Raw genomic sequence first — 22845 nt, 5'->3', positions numbered from 1 at the left:
TCTCTACTAAAAATACAAAAAATTAGCCAGGCGTGGTGGTAGGCGCCTGTAGTCCCAGCTACTCGGGAGGCTGAGGCAGGAGAATGGCATGAACCCAGGAGGCGGTGTTTGCAGTGAGCTGAGATGGCGCCACTGCACTCCAGCCTGGGCGACAGAGTGAGACTCCATCTCAAAAAAAAAAAAAAAAGACACTCTAGCGATCACATTCAAGATTCTGTCCTTCCCAAGTACCTGCTCTAGACTTCAGGTCTTAGCCAAGGCTTCACATAAAGTTTCAAGGACAGTAAGAAAATTAAATGCTTTATTTTTTCCCCCTATATTCCCGCTTCAATTTGTAACACATTTTGGGTAATGATATTTATAAAAGAACCAATTCCAGATTACATTTCACTCTTTGTGGTCTTGCTAAGGGGGCAATCATTCTCATGTTTTGACAACTTAGCTGTTTTGGAAAACGTGGATTTGTACATATGTTAACATTGAAGACTCTAGATTGTGGTGCTAATGCCTTTGTCCCTCCTGACTTTCGTGCCAGCCCTCAGCCTGCACTTTACTAAAAAACAAAAAATAGCCTGGGCACGGTGGTTCACGCCTGTAATCCCAGCACTTTGGGAGGCTGAGGTGGGCCGAAAGTCTGAGATCAGGAGTTCGAGACCAGCCTGGCCAACTTGGTGAAACTTCATCACTACTAAAAATACAAAAATTAGCTGGGCATGGTGGCAGGAGCTTGTAATTCCTTCCAGCTACTTGGGAGGCTGAGGCAGGAGAACTGCTTGAACCCAGGAGGTGGAGGTTGAAGTGAGCTGAGATTGTACCACTGCACTTCAGCCTGGGCAACAGAGAGAGACTCTGTCTCAAAAAAATAAAAAATAAAAGTTTAAAAAAAAAAAGTAAAGCCTGGCTATTCTCTCAGCCCTCATCTTACCTGAGGCTCCCCCTTCACAGACCCAGGAGAGGAGCTCCGAGACTACTGATTTCCACCCTCCTGCAGTCAAGGAGGCATCAATTTCCTTCATTCCTGGCACCCAGGAGTTTCAGGAATAATAGCTTAGAAAGAATCCTTTTTTTTCTTTGTCTTTGAGACAGAGTCTCGCGCTGTCACCCAGGCTGGAGTGCAATGGCGTGATCTCAGCTCACCGCAACCTCCACCTCCTGGGTTCAAGCAATTCTCCTGCCTCAGCCTCCAGAGTAGCTGGGACTACAGGTGCATGCCACCACGTCTGGCTAAAATTTTTGTATTTTTGGTAGAGACGGGTTTCATCATTTTGATCAGGCTGGTCTCAAACTCCTGACCTCAAGTGATCTGCCCACCTCAGCCTCCCAAAGTGCTGGGATTACAGGCATGAGCCACCATGCCCAGCCAGGAACCATACATTTTTATGCTCCTGTTTGATGCTGTCCCATCGAGTTCCTGGGAGTCAGCTGTTGGTTGGTACAAAGTGGGAACCCAGGCTCTTCTGTCTGACTTATACCCCATTCCCTTCTTTTTCAGGGACCTCTGCCTTCAGACTACATTCCCTAGGTCCCTCTCTCCCATCATCCTTCTTGCCAGGACAAACGATTGTCTTCAGGGAAATATACCCTAGACCACTTCCCATAGATCTGCCAACACCCTCACCCAAGGGAAGGTCAGATTCTTGGGAGAAGGGTCTGGGCAGATGGATTGCCTATGTCTTAAAGAGTGGTGAATCAAAAATATTTATTTGAAAGACAATACTTCTAATTGGACAAAATGTTGCTGTTATACAACACTTTTTAAAAAATAGAGTAGAAAGAATTATTCCTGAATAAGGTGATACATGCACCAACAGTTAGTTTTCCACGTGACAATATACGTTTGGTCTGAATTGTTTCTTATCAATGAAGTCTATTTATAACAGCCAATAGGTATGTCAGTGGCATTACTGAAGGTCAACTTTAGGCCGGGCACAGTGGCTCACGCCTGTAATCCCAGTATTTCGGGAGGCCGAGCTGGGCGGATGACTTGAGTTCAGGAGTTTGAGATCAGCCCGGCCAACAGGGTGAAACCCCGTCTCTACTAAAAATACAAAGAATTAGGCAGGCCCCTGGTGGCACGTGCCTGTAATCCCAGCTACTTGGGAGGCCAAGGTGGGAGAATCGCTGGAACCCGGGAGGCGGAGGTTGCAGTGAGCCAAGATCGCACCAGTGCACTCCAGACTGGGAGACAGAGCAAGACTCCATCTCAAAAAAAGAAAAAAAGAAAGAAAATGAAAAAGACAGCAAACTTTGGGCAGGGCATTGTTGAGATCTTGAGGAAGCCATAGAGATGGAGAAAAAGATGATCCCTTTGGCAGTAGGGAAGAAAAGACCTTGATGTGTAAAAGATACCAAAGTCATATTTTCAGATACATTGAGTTTCTTATTATTATTTAAAATTGAGGTTTCACTCTGTCACCCAGGCTGGAGTGCAGTGGTCCGATCATAGCTTACTGCAGCCTTGAACTCCTGGGCTCCAGTGATCCTCCTGCCTCAGCCTCCCGGGTAGCTGGGAATACAGGCACGTGCCACCACATCTGGCTAATTTTTAAAATTTTTCATAGAGACACGTCTCGTTATGTTGCCTAGGCTGGTCTCAAACTCCTGACCTCAAGGAATCCTCCTGCCTTGGCCTCCCAAAGTGCTGGCATTACAGGAATGAGCACCTGGTTCTTTTGAGTTTATTTTAAATGACTGAGGGATGCCCGCTTTTAAGAAGAAGAATCTAGAGAGTTATTGCATACACAAAACTTTACGCTAAATATTGACGTCAGAACCCAAGAATAGTGTACTTTCAGAGGTCAAAAGTTTATGCAAACATTCCCACATAACAGTGCTGGATGTCGTGGTTTTTGAGCATTAGAGACAGAACGCCTGCATTTTAGGCAATGTAGACCCCACCTCGGTTTAGAATCTGGCTAGATATCTTTTCTATATGTGGTCTAACCTACGTGTATAAAGCAGTGATTTCCAGCAAGTGGCAACCTGTAATGACACTAACTGTACAAAGCAGTTAATGCATGGAATGAACCTTACCTGCCAGAGATCACGGAGAGCTATGGAGGTCACAGCACAGGTGTGACTTGAAGGACGAGAAGGAATGGGGAAGGCAGACCAGGAAGAAGGGGGGCATCGGCAAAGATCCCTAAGTGGGAAATCTCAAGGTTAATTCAGGGCTCAAGATGTGCTGCCTGCTTATCTGAAGTGGCGTCTCTGGGATGAGCTCAGACTAAAGAGGGTCTTGGGTTACCTTTTTAAACTTTGGGCCCGTAATGAGGACTCAAGAAATACTTGCTGGGTTGTTAATTAATCCAATGTAGCAGTGGTTTTTTTTTTTTTTTTTTTTAAGAAGAGTCTTGCTCTCTCAACCAGGCTAGAGTGCAGTGGCACAATCTCCATTCAGTGAAACCTCAATCTCCCAGGCTCAAGTGATCCTCCTGCCTCGGCCTCCTGAGTGGCTGGGATCACAGACATGCACCACTATGCCCAAGTAGTTTTCGTCAAGATGGGGTCTGTTTGTGTTGCCCAGGTGGTCTTGAGCTCAGAGGTATGTGTAGATAAACTGAAAGGAAGTATTCCTTCAAGGTCAGACATGATTTTCCCCTTCGGCTGAAGCTATCGAGCATCTACTCTGTGCCAAACATTTTTTCTAGGTGCTGGGAATATGGCAGAGAGTGAGACAAAAGCCCTGCCCTCATGGAGCTGATATTTTAGTATGGGTCAGGGAAGTGGACTGCAAGAAGCTGAATAAACAAGTGAACAATGAAGAGCATCTTAGACAGTGAGATTGTTAGGAAGACCATAGAATGATATCATATAACCGGGAGGAGAAGGGTTACTTTAGATAGGGTGGCCAGGAGGATTTTCTTTTTCTTTTTTTTCTTTTTTTTTTTGAGACAGAGTCACACTCTGTCACGCACGCTGGAGTGCAGTGGTGCGATCATAGCTTACTGCAGCCTCAAACTCCTGGGCTCAAGGGATCCTCCCACCTTAGCCTCTCAGGTAACTGGGACCACAGGTGGAAGCTACTCTGTCTGGCTAATTAAAACCTTTTTTTTTTTTTTTTTTTTTTTTTTTTGGTAGAGAGGAGGTCTCGCTTTGTTTCCCAGGCTGTTCTCAAATTCCTGGGCTCAAGTGATCCTCCTTCCCCCGCCTTCCAAATTTTACAAAAATGACATGATCAAACTAAAGGTCTGAAGGAATATTGGACTCCTAAGTACCCCTACTACTACACACAAGGGCTCAAGAGGACCTTGAGTGCCAGAGCACACCTTTATTGTCGGGTCTGGAGGTACCTCCTCTAGGGCAGATACTAAAAGAGCCTGTTCCTCCCTTCTGCAAAGGTAGCCAGTATCACCCAGACTAGCTGGGCGATCTTTGGCTGCTCCATCATCCTGCTCAAATTTTCTACTTTCTTATTTGAGAAATGGTGGGAATGGGCCAGTTCCTTCAAATTCTTTTGAGTTCTAGCATTCTGGGATTCCATGATTCCTATCATTGCTTTTCATTTTCAGAAATGCAGGAAAGGCTGGGCTCGATGGCTCACACCTGTAATCCCAGTACTTTTAGAGGCCAAGGTGGGCAGATCACCTGAGGTCAGGAGTTTGGGACAAGCCTGGCCAACATGGTGAAACCCTGTCTCTATTGAAAATACAAAAAGTAGCTGGGCATGGTGGCGCACGTCTGTAATTCCAGCTGCTCAGGAGGCTGAGGCAGGAAAATCACTTGAACCCAGGAGGCGGAGGTTTCAGTGAGCCGTGATCGTGGCATTGCACTCCAGTCTGGGCGACAAGTGTAAGACTCTGTTTTGAAAGGAAGGAAGGAAGGAAGGAAGGAAGGAAGGAAGGAAGGAAGGAAGGAAGGAAGGAAGGAAGGAAGGAGAAAGGAAGGAAGGAAGGAAGGAAGGAAGGAAGGAAGGAAGGGAAAAGAAAGAAAGAAAAGAAGGAAAGAAGGAAGAAGGAAGAAGGAAAGAAAGGAAGGAAGGAAGGCAGGCAAGAAAGAAAGAAAAAAAGAAAGAAAGAGAGAGAAAGAGAGAAAGAAAGAAAAGAAAAAGAAAGAAATGAAAGGAAAGAAGGAAGAAGAAAAGAAAAAAGGCAGGCAAGAAAGAAAGAAGGAAGGAGGAAAGAAAGAAAGGCAGGCAAGAAAGAGAGAAAAAAAGAAAAGAAAAAGAAAGAAACGAAAGAAAAGAAAGAAACGAAAGAAAAGAAGGAAAGAAGGAAGAAGGAAAGAAAGAAAGGCAGGCAAGAAAGAAAAAGAAAGAAAGAAAGAAAGAAAGAAAGAAAGAAAGAAAGAAAGAAAGAAAGAAAGAAAGAAAGAAAGAAAGAAAGGAAGGAAGGAAGGAAGGAAAGAAGGAAGGAAGGAAAGGTAGGAAGGAAGAAAAGAAAGGAAGGAAGGAAGGAAGGAAGGAAAGGTAGGAAGGAAGAAAAGAAAGAAAGAAAGGAAGGAAGGAAGGAAGGAAGGAAGGAAAGAAGGAAGAAAGCAAGCAAGCAAGAAAGAAAGAGAAAGAAAGACAAGAAAGATACTAGAGCCGTCATAAAGGGCCCACAGGGTATATGTAGTTGTCTTGGTACCTAGAACTGGGGTGATAGACAAGATGCAATATGCAACCACTAGACTCGGAGGCTCTGGGAAGATAGGAGCTGGCGTTCAGAATCAGTGCCTGCTTCTTCCCTGTGCCATCTTGTGCTCCAGACGCTGCATTTTTCTGCTCTTTTTAATGATATTTCCAGACTTCCTCACAGCCAGGCTTCTGGGCAGGAGTCGGGTTCTGCCAAGTGGATGCTCTTGGTAGAGATTTGGAAAGCAAAGAGAGACAAGACTGTCTCCCTGCTGCAGGATGTGCTGGGTTTTTCTGCAGGGGTAGCTTCCCTGTGTCTGGTCACTGGCAAGGAGGGTAGCAGGAGCCTGGCTTCCTGATCCCTGGCCACAGCAAGAGTGCAGGCTCCTAAATGAAACCTCTGCAGGCCGGGCGCCCTGGCTCACACTTGTAATCCCAGCAGTTTGGGAGGCCAAGGTGGGCGGATCACTTGAGACCAGGAGTTCAAGACCAGCTTGGGAAACACGGTGAAACCCCATCGCTACTAAAAATGCCAAAAAATTAGCCAGCAATGGTGGTGTGTGCCTGTAGTCCCAGCTACTCAGGAAGCTGAAGCAGGAGGATCACTTGAATCCAGGACGCAGAGGCTGCAGTGAGCCAAGATCACACCACTGGTCTCCAGCCTGGGTAACAGAGCGAGACTCCATCTCGAAAAGAAAAGAAAAGAAACTTCTGAAGCACAACCCAGCTTCCCAGCCTTCCTGACTGGGGCACAGGAGCAGGATCCCAGGAGAGGGGGCTGTTCTGGAAGATTTTCCTAGAGCCCCTCCTCTGTCCCCTTCGCAGATTTTTGTAAGCACCTAATTCCCTGTAGACTGTGTAAGAAGCTAGAGAGGTTTCTCTTTCCATCACGCTAGCCCTTACTGATGGAGGTGCTACCCTATGTACAGAAAAAGCAAAATCTCTTTCAGACTGTGGTGATTTAAGTTTTAAATGTACTAGCCAGGCATGGTGGCTCACATCTGTAACCTGAGAACTTTGGAAGGCTGACGCAGGAGGATCACTTGAGCCCAGAAGTTTGAGACCAGCCCGGGCAACATAGTAAGACCCCACCCTACAAAAAATTTTAAAAATTTAGCCAGGCATGGTGGAGTAGTCCCAGCAACTGCAGAGGCTAAGGTGGGAGGATTGCTTGAGCCCAGGAGTTCAAGGCTTCAGTCAGCTTTGATTGCACCACTGTACCCCAACCTGGGCAACAAAGCAAGACCCCATCTCAAAAAAAAAAAAAAGTTACTACTTACATCTTTATTTCCAAATCAGTAGAAGACTCACAGTTCCCAGGAACTGGAGCCCCTTACATGAAGGAACCTCTGCTTACCCCAAGACTCTCAGGAATACAATTGTCCTTCAGCAAAAGTATAAATGGGCTTTAGGTATATTTAGATTGGTACTATTTGCCCTACATTCAAACACATTACTGGGCAGAGGGGTTAACAACCAGTATTTATAACGTTAAATGAGAAATGCCATTGACTTACAAATAAACATTCGAGACAGAAAATCCATTTGTAAAACCAAGGACTCAAATTTGTACATAAAACCAGACCTTTCAAGGATTATGAGGGACTGATTATTTTTCTCTCCTCTTTCTTTTTTGAGGAAAACCATTGGTTTTCACCTCATGCTTCCCAACAGGAAAGTAGGAAGTCTGGGCTGATTTTTATTATTTTGTTGTTGTTGTCTCCTTTTTGGCTCACTTTCCGAAGATTTTATTAATAGAAGAATACAACCAAAAAATATTAACTGACATTTTTATGAAACCTTAAAATATACCAATGAAGTTCCTCTTATCCACTGAAGTCTCAGGCTAAAGGAAAGATAGTAGGCCAGGTCTGGCGGTTCACACCTCTGATCCCAGAGTTTTGGGAGGCCAAGGAAGGAGGATTGCTTGAGGACACAAGTTCAAGTCTAGCCTGGGCAAAATAGCAGCACTCTCATCTCTACAATTTTTTTTTTAATTAGCTGGCTGTGGTGGCACACACCTATAGTCCCAGTTACTTGGGAGGTTGAAGTAGGAGGATCACTTGAGCCCAGGAGTTTGAGGTTATAGTGAGCTATGATTATACCACTGCGCTCCAGCCTGGGTGACAGAGTGAGACCTGTCTCAAAAAAGGGGTGGGGGAGAAGCTAGTAGAAAATGACACCAGCAGCCAAAGCACTCCTGGTTAAGACTCATTTTATACACAAATGGCTCTCCTAGGGCCATACGTATTCAAAGCAAATGCATCTAAACGTATTGTATAATTTGCCCAGAAAAATCATCTCTTCACCCCCATTTCCATATTTATGGGAACTCTAATGAAGGATTCTCTTTGTTTTTTGTTTTTTTTTGAGACGGAGTCTCGCTCTGTCGCCCGGGCTGGAGTGCAGTGGCGCGATCTTGGCTCACTGCAAGCTCCGCCTCCCGGGTTCACGCCATTCTCCTGCCTCAGCCTCCTGAGTAGCTGGGACTACAGGCGCCCGCCACCGCGCCCAGCTAATTTTTTGTATTTTTTAGTAGAGATGGGGTTTCACCGTGGTCTCGATCTCCTGACCTTGTGATCCGCCCGCCTCGGCCTCCCAAAGTGCTGGGATTACAGGCGTGAGCCACCGCGCCCGGCCAGGATTCTCTTTGTTTAGTGATTAAACAGGACTAGGATATTAAGAGAAAGGTTCTGACAGTAGGCAGCTTTGATTCAAAAGCATTATAATTACACTGAGAAGAAATGAAGAGAAAGCAAAATAAAAGAATAAGAAAGTACCATTCAAAGATCGAACTTGAAAATTAATGGGAGATTAGTGGAATTTCTGCAACTTTCCCCCTGGTTCAGGTACAGTCAGCCAGAAAACAAAAGTTCAACTGATGCTAATTACCTTCTCCATTTTCTCCATTGTCTTCCTCTCTTTTCCTTAACTCTTTTAAGTTTTCTATTAAAAAAAATAAAAAACAAAACATATTTCTATTCTCTGCCTTGCTTCATGTCCCTTTCTGCATTTCTGAAGAACATGGAAGCTTACTGTCGTGCCTTGCACTTTTTGTCTATATGACAGTAAATTCAATGGGTTAACTGGCTGGACATGTTGGCTCACACCTGTAATCCCACCACTTTGGGAGGCCAAAGCGGGTGGATCATTTGAGGTCAGGAGTTCGAGACCAGCCTGACCAACATGGTGAAACCCTATCTCTACTAAAAATACAAAAAATTAGCCGGGCGTGGCGGAACGTGCCTGTGATCCCAGTTACTCAGGAGACAGAGGCAGGAGAATCGTTTGAGCCCGGGAAATGGAGGTTGCAAAGAGCTGAGATTGCACCACTGCACTCCAGCCTGGGTGACAGAACAAGACACCGTCTCAAAAAATAAAACAAAAAAATAAATTTAAAAAATTCAATGGGTCAGCAAAGAATAGAGCTGGAAACTTCTACTTGCTCTAATGGAACGGGCTTGCCAAAAGAGCATATTGGCTTAAAATGAATTACTGAGCAACTCAATTCTCCATTAGCCACTAGCCTCTGAATACTCTTTCCAAAAGCCAAATCTATTGATCAAGCGCCTGGGATGTGTCCCAGATTCTTTGAGTTATTAGAGGATGCACAAGGTAGAACTCTAAGACGGGATCTGAAATCACAGGACCAAATGGCATAATCTGAAATTCAATCCTGCAGGCTGATGTACACTCTCAGCATCTCCCAAATAATTCAAAATTATTTCCTGAATAAGATGCCTCTCCTGGGACAGGCGCAGTGGCTCACACCTGTAATCCCAGAACTTTGGGAGGCTGAGGCGGGTGGATCACTTGAAGTCAGGAGTTCGAGACCAGCCTGGCCAACATGGGGAAACCCCATCTCTACTAAAAATACAAAAAAATTAGCTGGGTGTGGTGGCGCACGCCTGTAATGCCAGCTACTAGGGAGGCTGAGGCAGGAGAATCTCTTGAACCTGGGAGGTGGAGGTTGCAGTGAGCCGAGATCACGGCACTGCACTTCAGCCTGGGAGACAGAGTGAGACTCCACCTGAAAAGAAAAGAAAAGAAAAGAAAAGAAAAGAAAAGAAAAGAAAAGAAAAGAAAAGCCTCTCCTGGCTGAAAACCTATATGCGAGAAGGGAGGTTGTAGGAAAAAATGAAAGATGCTTTTGAAAGAGCTTATTGGAAAGCCACAGCGATTAAAATATGAGGCCTGAATCACGCAGAGGAAAAAGGGGAGGGTTAGGGATCACTTAAACACATCAGTCGCTTGACAATAATTTTGTTACCTTATTTTTTGGTTTGTTTTTTCTTTTTTATATAGATGCAAATAGCTTCAAAAACAAAAAAATGCCGGACTGTAACAATTTCTATCTGTGGGTACATTCTAACTTAAATAAAAGTGCCAGCAAACAGAAGCAGCAATGACCATGACATAATTCCTTATCTGTACAATCCTCATAAAATTCTGTTGTTTACTGGAAGCTTCTCACTCAGGGGCAGACTGGGGGGCAGGGGCTCAGGGGAGAAAGGGAAGAAGGAAGAACAATACCTCTCCAAGCAAACCCAGACAATTAATTCCACCACGGGGTTGACGCAGTGGCTCATGTCTGTAATCCCAGCACTTTGGGAGGCGAGGCGGGTGGATCGCCTGAGGTCGGGAGTTCAAGACCAGCCTGACCAACATGAAGAAACCTTGTCTCTACTAAAAATACCAGGCATGCTGGGGCATGCCTGTAATCCCAGCTACTCAGGAGGCTGACGCAGGAGAATCTCTTGAACCCAGGAGGCCGGAGGTTGCAGTGAGCTAAGATTGCGCCATTACGCTCCAGCCTGAGCAACAAGAGTGAAACTCTGTCTCAAAAAAAAAAAAAAAAAAAAAAAAAAAAAAAAATCTACCACATGGGACCAACATCAGGAAAGATTTCGATAGAATAAATAATCTTGGGCTAAGAAACCTTGACACAGAGCCCCTGAAATCAAGGTCTCTGGAAAATTCAAACAGGAAAAGTTCTGTATATGGCATGACTTTTTTTTCTTCTTTTTCTTTTTTTTTTTGGCACAGGCCTGGAAAATTGAAATCAAATGCTGCACAGTTAAGCAACTTCTAAGCAATTTCAAATTTCAAAGCCAGAGTACAGTCATAATTCATCTCTAGTCAAACAATGTGAGATTTTAGTAAGAGCAACAGGAAAAGTTCTAGAGGGAAAGAACACTGCTAACTTCCATTGTTCTGCAAATACTCCTCCACAAGTCATTTTTTCCCCTTAGTTACTGAGTGGGTGTCTGATGATCATGATTGGAACATGAGAAAAGGTAAACCATATTTTTTTATTCCTGTAAAGGATAAGTGTGATTATTTAATTCTTACATAATTCTGGCTACATGATATGCAAGTATGTTTGTTTGAGTGATGTAGCAGAATCTGTGTTCCCTACAGCCTCCCACCCAGGTAACTGGAAAATACCCGGGTGATGAGATAATGCTCCCTGGGGCCCCAGCCCTGTTTTTGGCTTTGAGACTGGCCTGCAGAATGTACTGTGCAAATTGTTTAATCTCTTTCTGTTTCATAAGGGCATCTGCAAAATGGGATGGGAGCGGTGTTTCTGAAACTATTTAGATAAGGCTCAGTGTTGCTATGAGGGTACATAAACTTCTAAAGTTCCAATTCATCCTGGAAAGTATTGTTGTACATGATAATAACAACCACTGCCATCAGACCTGAGCATCTCGCACGGCTGTCCAAGGGAGACAATACAGTCATGGGTTCTTCGTTTCTATTTTTGGTTGAGCCAGTAAAGCCCCTTCCTCATCCCTCTTTTCCACTTATCACTAGAGATGGAAATTAAAAATGATGGCTTTAGGCTGCTAAAAGTCTAAAACAGAACAGAACAACAGAAACAGCAACAACAACAACAAAATAAGGCAGGTTGGACAAGCTTGATACAGTTAAGATTGTGAACCCGACTTGATTCAGTTTATTAAGATTTCTTCCACCCTGAAACGTTCTAGAACTCTCTACTAAGATCACAAACACCAGTGTTTTGAGTAAACAATAAGACTTAGAAAAATGGCATAGAATGGGATTTTTTTTCTATTTTAAATATTTCTATCTGAAATAATTATAGACTCATAAAAAGTTACAAAAATAGTACAGAGAGGTCACATATACCCTTCCCCCAGCTTCCCCCAATTGTAACATCTTATAAAACTGTAGTACACTGTCAAAGCCAGGAAATGAACACTGGCACCATAGTATTCACTAGATTCGAACCTCACTGGGATTAGAGCAGGTTGTTCAAACAATTTGGACACTCCTAGAGGTAATTTGAATCGTTTGCATAAAATTTATTCTCAGAAGTAACATGGTACAGGGAATTTGCACTTATCAGATCTTTGTATTTTGGGCAAGTTGTTTAATGGCACCAAGCCTCTGTTTGTTCATTTGTGAAATGGAAATAATGATACCTACCAAATAAGTTGTTATGAGGAAATAGCTCCAGTTCAGTGAGTGCCATATATTAGGAACCCCTAAATACTAGTTTTCTTCATCCCTTGTTAAGATCACACTTTATTATTATTTTGTATTTTATAGAGGTTTATTCTAAATAGCCAGTATGAGTGACCATAGCCCCGGGAAAAACAGTCTCAAGGAGTCCTGAGAAAGTGCACCCGAGGCAGTTAAAAATTACAGTTTGGTTTTATACATTTTAGGAAAGCAAGAGTTACAGGCAAATATATAAATCAACAATGCATGGAAGGTATACAATGGTTTGGTCCAAAAAGGAGAGAGATCTTGAAGCAGGGGTTCACAGAAGACCACACTTTATATCTCAGAGTTTTACAGGAGACCTAGGTGCTCTCCTAATAATCAACCTGTTTCTTTTCTTTTTTTTTTTTTTTTTTTTTGAGACAAAGTCTCACACTGTCACCTAGGCAAAAGTGCAATGGCTGTTCACAGGCAAAATCATAGCTCACAGCAACCTTGACTTCCTGGGCTCAAGCAATCCTCCTGCCTCAGCCTCCTGAGAAGCTGGGACTACAGGTGCATGCCATTGCACCCAGCTAATTTATTATTATTATTATTAATATATATTACATATATAATATATATATAATATATATATTTTATATATATATATTTTTTGGCAGAGCAAGGGCTTTACTTTGTTGCTCAGGCTGGTCTCAAACTCCTGGGCTCAAGTGATCCTCCTACCTCAGCCTCCCAAAGTGCTAGGATTAAAATGGATTTGCTGTCCCCCAAAAGCACGAAGTGGCCATACCTGACCTCAACCTGGTTCTTGATTATGACTATTACAATTATCATTTCGCTCAGACTGGTCCTGTCTCTTATAACCAACATCCCTGTCAAAGGCGCTTCCTCATGGACGTGAAGTCAGAAGTGTCAACTCTGTTTGACCTTCGTACCGCTTCTCTTAGAAGCAGCCCCCTACTCTCAAAAAATGACTTAAAAACTTCAAGACCACCACATTCCATGAAGCCATCTTTCTGGCCTGGACTCTCTGTGTCCCTGCAGGCTGGCATTCAAGCTGGAGTTGAGAGTTGAGCTAGACTGCCATCCCATTCATTTCTTTTCTCTGACTCTCAGGTGGCCTCTGGAACCACAGCAAGGCTTTGGTGCAGGAGTCAGAAGAAGGAGGGAATCCAGCAGTCCTTATTTCTTTCTGCCTTCCTGACTGCTGTCACCCTGTGCAGGTATGCGATTTGCACAAATTGCAGCACTGGTCCTAAGGGTGACTATAAAACCCATATGGGCTTCTGTACATCCTAGTTTTTCTCATGTCTTACAGTCATTTGTCTTTTATAAGCCAACTGGGCAAGTGCCATCCTTCATTCTTTTTTTGGTACAGTGCCTGCCATGTCTTAATGCTCAATTAATGAAATTACAGTAATAACCCTCCTTCTGGCCTGGTGTTCTGGAAGCAGTGTGGGGTAGATGATGGGTCCGGAGTGGATTTTTCTAGGTCCCCAGTGGAAATCGGAAGGTCACCGCAGCGCTAGTTGGAAGAGAAGGTGGAGAGGGACATGAAGGTTGTGTGGAAGGCATACAGACAGGAGTAGGTTGAGAGAAAGAAAAGTTGAGGTTGGGATGGAGGGGGTCCCTAGGCTCAATGAAAGTCTAGAGGTTTTTCTTTTGGCGGGGGGGTGTGTTTTGAGACAGGGTCTCATTCTGTCATCCAGGCTGGAGTGCAGTGGCACGATCTTGGCTCACTGCAACCTCCCCCCTCCCAGGTTCAAGTGATCCTCCCACCTCAGCCTCCTAAGTAGCTGGGACCACAGGCATGCACCACCGTGCCTGGCTAATTTTTTGTATTTTTGGTAGAAGCAGGGTTTCACCATGTTGTCCCAGCTGGTCTCTTAACTCCTGAACGCAGGCCATCCACCTGCCTCAGCCTCCCAAAGTGTTGGGATTACAGGCATGAACCATCACACCCAGCCAAGTCTGGAGGTTTTTGTGAAGAGTTTCAATTTTAGGGTCAGACTGACGTTCTTATTAGCATCTCGGCTCTGCCACTGACCAGGTGTGCACTTTTGGACAAATTCCTTAACCCTCCTTAGCCTCTTTTCTCATTTGTGAATGGGGATAATGCTAACTACCTCTTAGATCATGTATTGTGAAGATGGACAAAGAGTCTGATTGACCGAACTACAGTCAGGCTCCGGAACCTTCTTCTAGGCCCAGTTGTGCCCTTCCTTGTAAAATCTACTTTCAGGAAGAACCCTGCTAAGTCAGTTTCAAGAATCCCCCACCCTGGATATCTGATCAGCTTCCCCGTCCACCCCGTCCCGCCCCAGCCCTGCCAGGGTCTGTCTGATCTTCAAGAATCCTGTTAGAATCCCCCTTCCCCCGATGCTTCCTCTTAGTAATTTTCCATTCCCTGCCTCCCACCCTGGTCCTCGGTTATAAATCCCCACTTGTTCCTGCTGTATTCAGAGTTGAACTCAACCTTTCTCCCCCACTGCAGAATCCCATGGTAGCGCCTATACCTATTGCCTTGGTTCCAAAGAGGGTCTTCTTTGCTGCGCTTTCACACGTGTCATGGAATAATCTATTTTCTTTAATAGGACAGAAATTTTTAAAGCACCTAGGGCCTCAAAAGAGGTGGATTTCCTCCCCGCCCTAACCCCTAGAACTATCCAAGTACCATTCCACCTGAAGCTGTCCACCCGCCAACACGTAGGTACTGCAGGCCTACTGCAGTCTATACTGGCTTAGGGAGTGTTCTTGCGGATCTTTAACACTGGGTGTGAAATCTACATTAGGGGACACAACTATATTAGGATGGCATGGGGGCGGGGGGGTTACATCCAGATACCATGTCTCCTGCGGCCCCTCGGGTGGCCTGGTGTGATGAAAAGGGCTCCGCCCTGAAAGGCAGGTCTGGCTCTTCTGCGGGGCTGCGGGGATGGGGCGAGCCGTGTTGCCGGGGTTTCGGGCGGGGGGTGCGAGGCAGCGGCGCCGGGCGGGGGCTCCCTCGGCGCGGCGGCCGCCAGGTGGCACCACGGGCCCGGGGCCTGGACGCGGGCAGGGGCAGCGGCAGCGGCGGCGGCGGCGGCGGGCGGGGCAGGAAGGGGTTAAGGAACTGGCGGAGCAGCAGCCGCCGCCGCCGCGGCTCTTCGGGGAAACCCGGCGCGGTGCGCGGGAGGGAGCGGCCGGGGCGGCGGGGCCGGGCCAATCGGGCGGCGGGCCCGGCGCGCGGAGCCAGCGACATGGAGGGGGGCGCGGCGCCCGGCCGCCCGTGACGCGCCGCCGCCCGGCCCGCTCTCCGCTAGCCCGAGCCGCCGCCGGCCCTGCGGCGGAGATGAGCAGGTCCGCGGCGCTGCTGCTGTGCCTGCTGGGCTGCCACGTCTGGAAGGCGGTGACCAAGACGCTGCGGGAGCCCGGCGCGGGAGCGCAAGGTCGGTGGGCGGCGGCGGGGCCGGGGGCTTTGTGTCGCGCCGGGCCTGGCGCGGAGGCGGCGCAGGCGGCGGCGGGAGGGTCCCTGGCCGCGTGGTGGCGGCGCAGCCCGAGCCGCAGCGGGAGCCTCCGGGCCTGCAGCCCCCCTGCAACGCGCTCCCGAGGGGGCGGCGCGGGCCGGGGACGCGGGGTGACCTGGGCAGAGGCTTCTGGGGCCGGGGGCCGGGGTCGGGGGCCGGGGGCCGGGGCCAGGGGTCGGGGCTGGGTCGGGCGGGGGGCACGCGCAGCTCCAGCTGCTGTCGCCGCTGCGGCGGGGGCTCGTCTGGATGCGCTCGGGGGTCCCCTTTATGCCGCGCCTGGGACACGCAGCTGTGTCTCCGATGCAGCCGCGGACAGAGGGGCCGCCCAGGGCGCGCCGCCGGATCGCACTCCAGCCTCCCCGCGCCGGGCTTGGGTCTGGGAAGCCCCAGCTGCTGGGCTGCGCTGGGCCCTTTTGTTGTGGCGGGAGGGGACGGCCGCCGCCCCGGGGTGCCCCCTGTGTCCCGGGACCCCGAGGTCCGCGGCCGCTGCCCGCCATCAGCCACTAGCCTGCCGCAGTTTGGGAAAGTTTGGGGGGTTCTCTCCCCCTGCCTATCTGACGTCTCTTCCAGACCATAAGGGATTTGCTTAGCGGCCCAGGAATAGTCTCTGGAAGGGGAGAAAGAATTGAACTGGGAGGCCCTCATCGCTCACCAAAAAAAAAAAAAAAAAAAAAAATCCTTTCCAGGTCTGTTTGTCGCCAGCTCGTGCCTTTTGTCTCGTCTTTGGCCTCCACAAATCTGCTTTCCAGCCCCGGGGGTAACGTGGTCGCCTCTGAGAATGGCCACGAGCCTGTCTTTTGTTTTTAAAATCAGCGTTTTTTGAGGGGTCCCCCCCGCCCCACCCTAAAGCTTCCTTGGCACATTTTTGTAGGGACAGCGTCGAGGGCTCCTCTGTTGCTGGCGTTTTCAAAAGGGCCACTGAGGCCCGCAGATGAGCCTCTGCATTCACCCAGCAGCGCACCACTGCCTGGGCTTTTGCTGGGGGCTCAGGTCTCCGCGAGGGAGCTCCCTGCAGCCCTGTAGAACCCCCGGTTTCCAAGCCTGAGGCCTGTCCCGGCAGAAGGGTGTGTGTCCTGCAAAGTTGGCCCTGCAGGCCGAAGAAACGAGGAGTGCTGCATCCGAGGGTCTCCTTGCTGGGACCCCCTTTCCTCGGCTAACCCGCTCAGGGTGCCTGAGAGCAGAGACGCCCGGGCTTCCACCACGATGTTGTCACGGGGAGGAAAGGCTCTGCCAACAGTCTGTTGGGTTGAGTTTTGTTGCCTACATGTTGAGTTGAAGGTTTTCATATCTGGCACTTGCAGTATCATTTCCTGGAATATCTTAAATGCATTGCTGCTTCTATGGCCATGGTAGAATATGACCGTTATGAACTGTGTATAGTTTTAGTAATGCATATCATGGAAGAGCAGACAGCCACAAAATACAAAAAGACCTATATTTCTCTTCGTGTAGGAAACAAATGTTTAGGACATTAGATCATCAGTGTTGCATTGTAGCTTCTTTTATTAATACCCTACTGCTTTTTGAATCAGCTATTTTAGAGAATGATATTTGCACTTCAGCGAGACCATTAATTTTAAAGAGCAAGTTGAATTTTTCGTTTTGCACTTGAAATACCAATATATGGAAATATTAAATTCATGCACTTCTGAAATAGAGAAAGGATGGCATGTCTTCAATGTATACATGTATATTCAATGTATATATAACAGGTTTAGGTCTAAGACCACGTTTTACCCAGCTCTTGCTTCTAAAAATCTGCCTCTCAGGAATGGAATATTATGTGTAATGGGAGACAAATGGTCAGCATGAGAAGCGGTTTCTGCCGTGGCTAGCAGTGGCTTAGTTTAGGTTATGGTTGGAGTGGGAGATCAAGTATCTTGGCATAGTATTCCACTTGCATTACTTCTTTGTTGTTATCTACTGTAAGGATGGCTTTTTAAAGCCTTGAGCTCAGGAGTTCTATTAGAAATCAGGTCTCACTGCCTGGCATCCAGATTTTGAGCTAGCAGCATTTTTAAGGGAATGGACAATTTCTCCTTTAACATTAGAAGGTCAGTCCCAACTCACTGAGTTCTTCAAAGCATCTTAACGTTCACTTGCTATAGTATGACGTAGTTTTAAAATTCATGTGTTCTCTGCTCTCCTGGATCATATACACGAGGAAGACAAATGCTGCATCTGATTTCACTTTACATTTTCTACAGTAAATTATAGGTTGTTATGCATACACTTGGTGCTCAGATGGTGCTGAGTAAGTAAGCATCAACCATAGCTAATACCTACACCATAACGCAACCTTTAGTCATCATCATTGGCTTGCATTTTAAGAGAAAAGTTCAATGTTTACCTTTCCCAAAAACTAATTTGTAAAAATTTTGCTTTTATGTAGAATCTCTTGTTTGAATCATTTTTTGAACAAGCATTGCACATACATATTGTGCACCAACAGGATTTGGAAATTACTTTGGTAAAACTACTTAGAGACCTCAAACAGACAGAAATCATATACTGTAGTATTGCAACTAGATTGCTGGAACTAAATGACACCTTTTTTGTTAAATGAGTCTTTATGTCATCTGAGGAAACTAGCATCTGCAAAATTTCTTGGCATTACTTTGCTTTTTATATATTCAAGATCAAATTGGAGGTTTGGCTTCAGACTCTCTTCCCATAGCTGCTTCAGATCAGCAAAGTGATTTCCAGTGCCACCATCAGTTGTCACAGTGAGGGCTGGCTTTGTTCATCATGAATTTGAACTAGCTCTAGACTATGACTGTTTTTATTAAGTGTTTCCTCTCAGTTGCTCTTGAGCATTTATAGTATCGAATCTATTTTCTGGGAATTTTTCAAAAGCTGTGGTTCAAAAGTATTGACCCATTTTGATTTTCTTCACCTCTTTTACGAAACTGTGATGAGGCTGGGTTCAATAGAGAGGGCTGTCCTAGAAGAGCAGTAAGCTGTGCAGATGTACTCTTTAGGGATGTGTTTTTGAAGCCCAGGACTCTTATTTATGTGCCAAAAGGAAGGTCAGAGCTAGGTTGAGAACTTCATGCTCAGACATCGTATTGGATGATGTTTATTTTGTTGCTAGATATCTAGCAGGTGTTTGAGGCAAACCCGGTGCTGAACGTGCAAGGTGTTTTGCGATGACGTGCTAGCTTTTTGCTCATCTCAGAAAAGCTGCAATCTCTTATAACATTTGAGGTGAATGATTGGCTCTCTCTCTTCTCTAAGAGGTTCATTCTTTGCCAAACTCAAACTTCAGTTATTAGAACACTGGGATCTGTTGAAAGACCACGAAGCCATGTAAGGTATCAGGAGGTTCGTCCAACAAGCCTAACGTATGGAGACATTGTATTAAGAGCATGACTTCTAAATAAAATTCATGGGCTCATGTCCTGGGAAACCGCAGGAGCTGGACTCACAGAGGCCGCTGGGCTTCCTCGCAAGCCAGGTGTGAGGGCTTTATGCAGGAGCAACAGTAATGTCTAGGGAATTTCTGGAAAAGTCTTTGAAATGACTTCATGAATTATTTTTGTATCTTATTTGTACTTGCCTATAATACTTCGTAACTTATAGGTTGTTACCTTAACATCTAAACCAAAAGAAGGAAAATAGTGCATGCATTTCTAAACAAATAGCTTTCAAGTATTTTTTTTGTTTGTTTTGTTTTTTTTTTTTTTTGAGACGGAGTCTCGCTCTGTCACCCAGGCTGGAGTGCAGTGGCCGGATCTCAGCTCACTGCAAGCTCCGCCTCCCGGGTTCACGCCATTCTCCTGCCTCAGCCTCCCGAGTAGCTGGGACTACAGGCGCCCGCCACCTCGCTCGGCTAGTTTTTTGTATTTTTTAGTAGAGACAGGGTTTCACCTTGTTAACCAGGATGGTCTCGATCTCCCGACCTCGTGATCCGCCCGTCTCGGCCTCCCAAGGTGCTGGGATTACAGGCTTGAGCCACCGCGCCCAGCAACATCTAAACCAAAAGAAGGAAAATAGTGCATGCATTTCTAAACAAATAGCTTTCAAGTATTAATACTTTCTCAGTTTTAATCAATTCTTTATTTTAACCAAATTACTGACATCTCAGTAAATCTAACTGTGCATCTTTATTATTGCTGGCAAATACTAATTTGGAATTTTTAGTAAATATTAATTTCCTACTTTTAGTAAACACTGCTTACCAAGAAAACATACGGAAATAAACTGGATAGACAGCAGGTATGTATAAAGCTGTATCATGAAGAAAAAGTTGAATAAAGCATATTGCAGAGATTTAGAGGAATTTGTCTTGTGACGACAAATACCTTGTGTACTTTTTGTGAAACATGTTTAGTGGAAATTATACACATCAGTAATGCTGTTATAGTTTGATCAAGTTATAGAGAAGTTTTTTTCACAAGTCATTTTCACTTAACATCACCAAATATGACTTTAGGACTCATAAAGACAACAGTTCTAGCTAAATTATTCAACTCCAGGAAACACAGAACTGAATATATTTTAAATGTATTTTAGAAATTAAGTTTCAGGCCGGGCACAGTAGCTTATGCATGTAATCCCAGCACTTTGGGAAGTTGAGGTGGGTGGATTGCTTGAGCCCAGGAGTTCAAGACCAGCCTGGCCAACATGGTAAAACCTCATCTCTACTAAAAATACAAAACGTAGCTGAGCGTGATGGCGGGCGCCTGTAATCCCAGCTACTCAGGAGGCTGAGGCAGGAGAATTGCTTGAACTTGGGAGGCAGAGGTTGTAGTGAGTGGAGATCATGCCACTGCACTCCAGCCTGGGCAACAGACTGAAACTCCATCTCAAATAAATAAATGAAATTACATTTCAGTACCCAACCAATGAACTGTATGAAATAACTTTTTTAAAGAGAAATTCTACAGTGTAACCCAATAGCATACCCTGAATTAAGAAAACCATTATTAAAAAAATAAATCTAACTTGTAAACAGGCAAAATTTGAGGCAACTAACCACTTTAGAAAGGGCTTCAGGATTAGTTCCCCTAAACAGCTGAGTCAGCATATGTCAGATGACTCCACCTTCTCTGACCAAGCCTCTGTTTCATTCGCTAGCTCCTCTTACTCCTAGATTCAAGTCTGTCTGCGAACATTTGCTCATCTTTCTTTCTGTCTGTCTGTCTTTCTCTCTGTGTCTCTCTCTTTTTTTTTATTTTTTGACAGAGTCTCACTCTGTCCCCCAGGCTGAGTGCAGTGGTGCAATCTCAGCTCACTGCATCACTGCACCCTCCGCCTCCCAGGTTGAAATGATCCTCCTGCCTAGGCCTCCCTAGTAGCTGGAATTACAGGTGCATGCCACCACACCTGGCTAATTTTTGTATTTTTAGTAGAGATGGGACTTCACCATGTTGGCCAGGCTAGTCTTGACCTCCTGACCTCAGAAAGTCCGCCCGCCTAGGCCTCCCAAAGTGCTGGGATTACAGATGTGAGCCACCATGCCCAGTCCTTTTCTTTCTTTCATTTACCCTTTTCAGAATCTATTAATCTTTGTAAATTCTGGGAATTAAGCCCCTGTGGATGGATGACTGTGGCTTTCACATCTTTAGTTGATGTCATAGCTCCATCTCTTTATGTCCAGCGAGCTGGTAGACACCTCCACTTCAGTACTCTAGGTTTACCTCAAACTCCTTGTCCTTCCTTCTGGAGCCCAGCATTCCTGCTTCTCTGTTAACCAGACTCGAAATCTGAGTGTCTGCTTACATCCCTTCTCTTCCTTAAAATCCGTGCAGTAGAAATCTCATAGATAAATTTATGTAGCAAATGTTAGTGTCAGAAAGATACTGGGGATCGAGTTGATTTTCTTTGTTCTGGAGATGAGGAAACCCAGGCCAGGTGACCTAAGGTAAGTGTGCTCTCTGGCCACACAGATGTTGTGGTAGTAGAATAATGGCCCCCAGAATGTCTATGTCCTAATCCCTGGAATCCGTATGTGACTTTACGTGGCTAAAGAGACTTTGGCCAGGTGATTCCCTTAAGGATCTTGAGATGGGAAGATTAGTCCCAATTATCATCCAGCTGGGCCCATTGTAATCAATCACAAGAGGGAAGCAGGAAGGTCAAAGTCAGAGGAGATGTACTAATAGAAGCAAGGGGTCCAAGTCAGAGAGAGACTGAAGATGCTACATGGATAGCTTTGCAAATGGAGGAGGAGGCCAGGAGCCAAGTAATGCAGGCAGCTTCTAGAAACCAGAAAAGTCAAGGAAACCAATCTGACATCTTGGCTTTAGCCCAGTGAAACTGAGTTTGGACTTCCGACCTCCGGAACTGTAAGATGATAAGTGTGTGTTGCTTCTAGCCACTGAGTTGTTTGATCATTTGTTATGGCAGCAGTAGGAAACTAACACAGACCCTAACCCCTAAGAACTGTGAATTGAGATTCGCCCACACAGGACAGTGATGCAGCATGAACTGCTTTTTGGAACCAAGCTAGAGAAGTTACATTTAGAAAAGTGCATGGCGTTCTCGCATCGGTTTAACAAAATTCCACCAAACTGAAGCCATGACAAGGATCATTGTGAACCACCTCAAGGACACCCACCATCACCAGAATAACTGTTTTCCTTCCAGATGAGGAAGGAAAAGTGGGCTATGACTTTTCTTATGTTTGGGTACATTGAGTGTGCTGTGTTCCAGAGCTGGGATTCACACCTGTAGGGAGAACATGTAGCCTCTGAAACCCCTGCCAAAAGCCACTTTCTGAAGTCTTGCTGGCTTTTTGGCTGTGCTCTAATTTTCGTTGAAACATATGTATTAGTAAGCAAATGAAGTAAAAGAAAACTGGGATGGGATGTTGCCATAATCCCTTCTGCCTTTATGTAATGAAATGTTAGGGACTGCCCCCCCACCCTCCACCCACCTGACTTGAATGGCCTCCCAGTTGTCCTTCCCAAGACTCAGCATGGCCCCTCTGAGATTTCTCCGCCTCTGTCAAGCAGATGCACCCCACCAGCTCCAGGGCCCAGGGCCATTTGAACAATCTGAGAAGCCCCCATGCTGATGAGGGAGGAGCACTGTGGAACCACCTGGGCAGGCCTTGGCGCTGCATCTGTTGGGGAATAGAGGAAGGGAGGAGTTGCTTGCTCTCCTGCAATTTTCATCTCATTTGGGAGCAAAAGAATCCAGTTCAGTGGGTCCCAGAGAGGGGAGACAGGTGACATTCAGGCAGGGTCTGGAACAGAAGCTGAAGGGGCCGCTGATGGCTTGGTGGAGTCATATGGGACTCCATCCAACCTCATGTCTAGGGGAAGGAGAAGGATGATGAAGTGTCCTGCCATCAGCCTCCTGCCA

At 46.0% G+C, this 22845-nt stretch overlaps 1 protein-coding gene across 1 annotated transcript in view; it reads left to right on the top strand.

Annotated features, from left to right (window-relative positions):
* Positions 1–15325: 15325 nt before the first annotated feature.
* Positions 15326–22845, top strand: part of FAM171A1 (family with sequence similarity 171 member A1) — a 147076-nt gene continuing 139556 nt past the window's right edge. Inside the window, exon 1 of the mRNA XM_028826015.2 lies at positions 15326–15456. Coding sequence (XP_028681848.2) covers positions 15360–15456 — 97 coding nt within the window. The 5' untranslated portion in view covers positions 15326–15359. The remainder of the gene's footprint in view (positions 15457–22845) is intronic.

Source organism: Macaca mulatta, chromosome 9 (genome assembly GCF_049350105.2).
Source record: "Macaca mulatta isolate MMU2019108-1 chromosome 9, T2T-MMU8v2.0, whole genome shotgun sequence".
NCBI classification, from domain to species: Eukaryota; Metazoa; Chordata; class Mammalia; order Primates; family Cercopithecidae; genus Macaca; species Macaca mulatta.
Note: the sequence above shows the minus strand (reverse complement) of the source record. Positions and strands in the feature narration are given on the sequence as shown.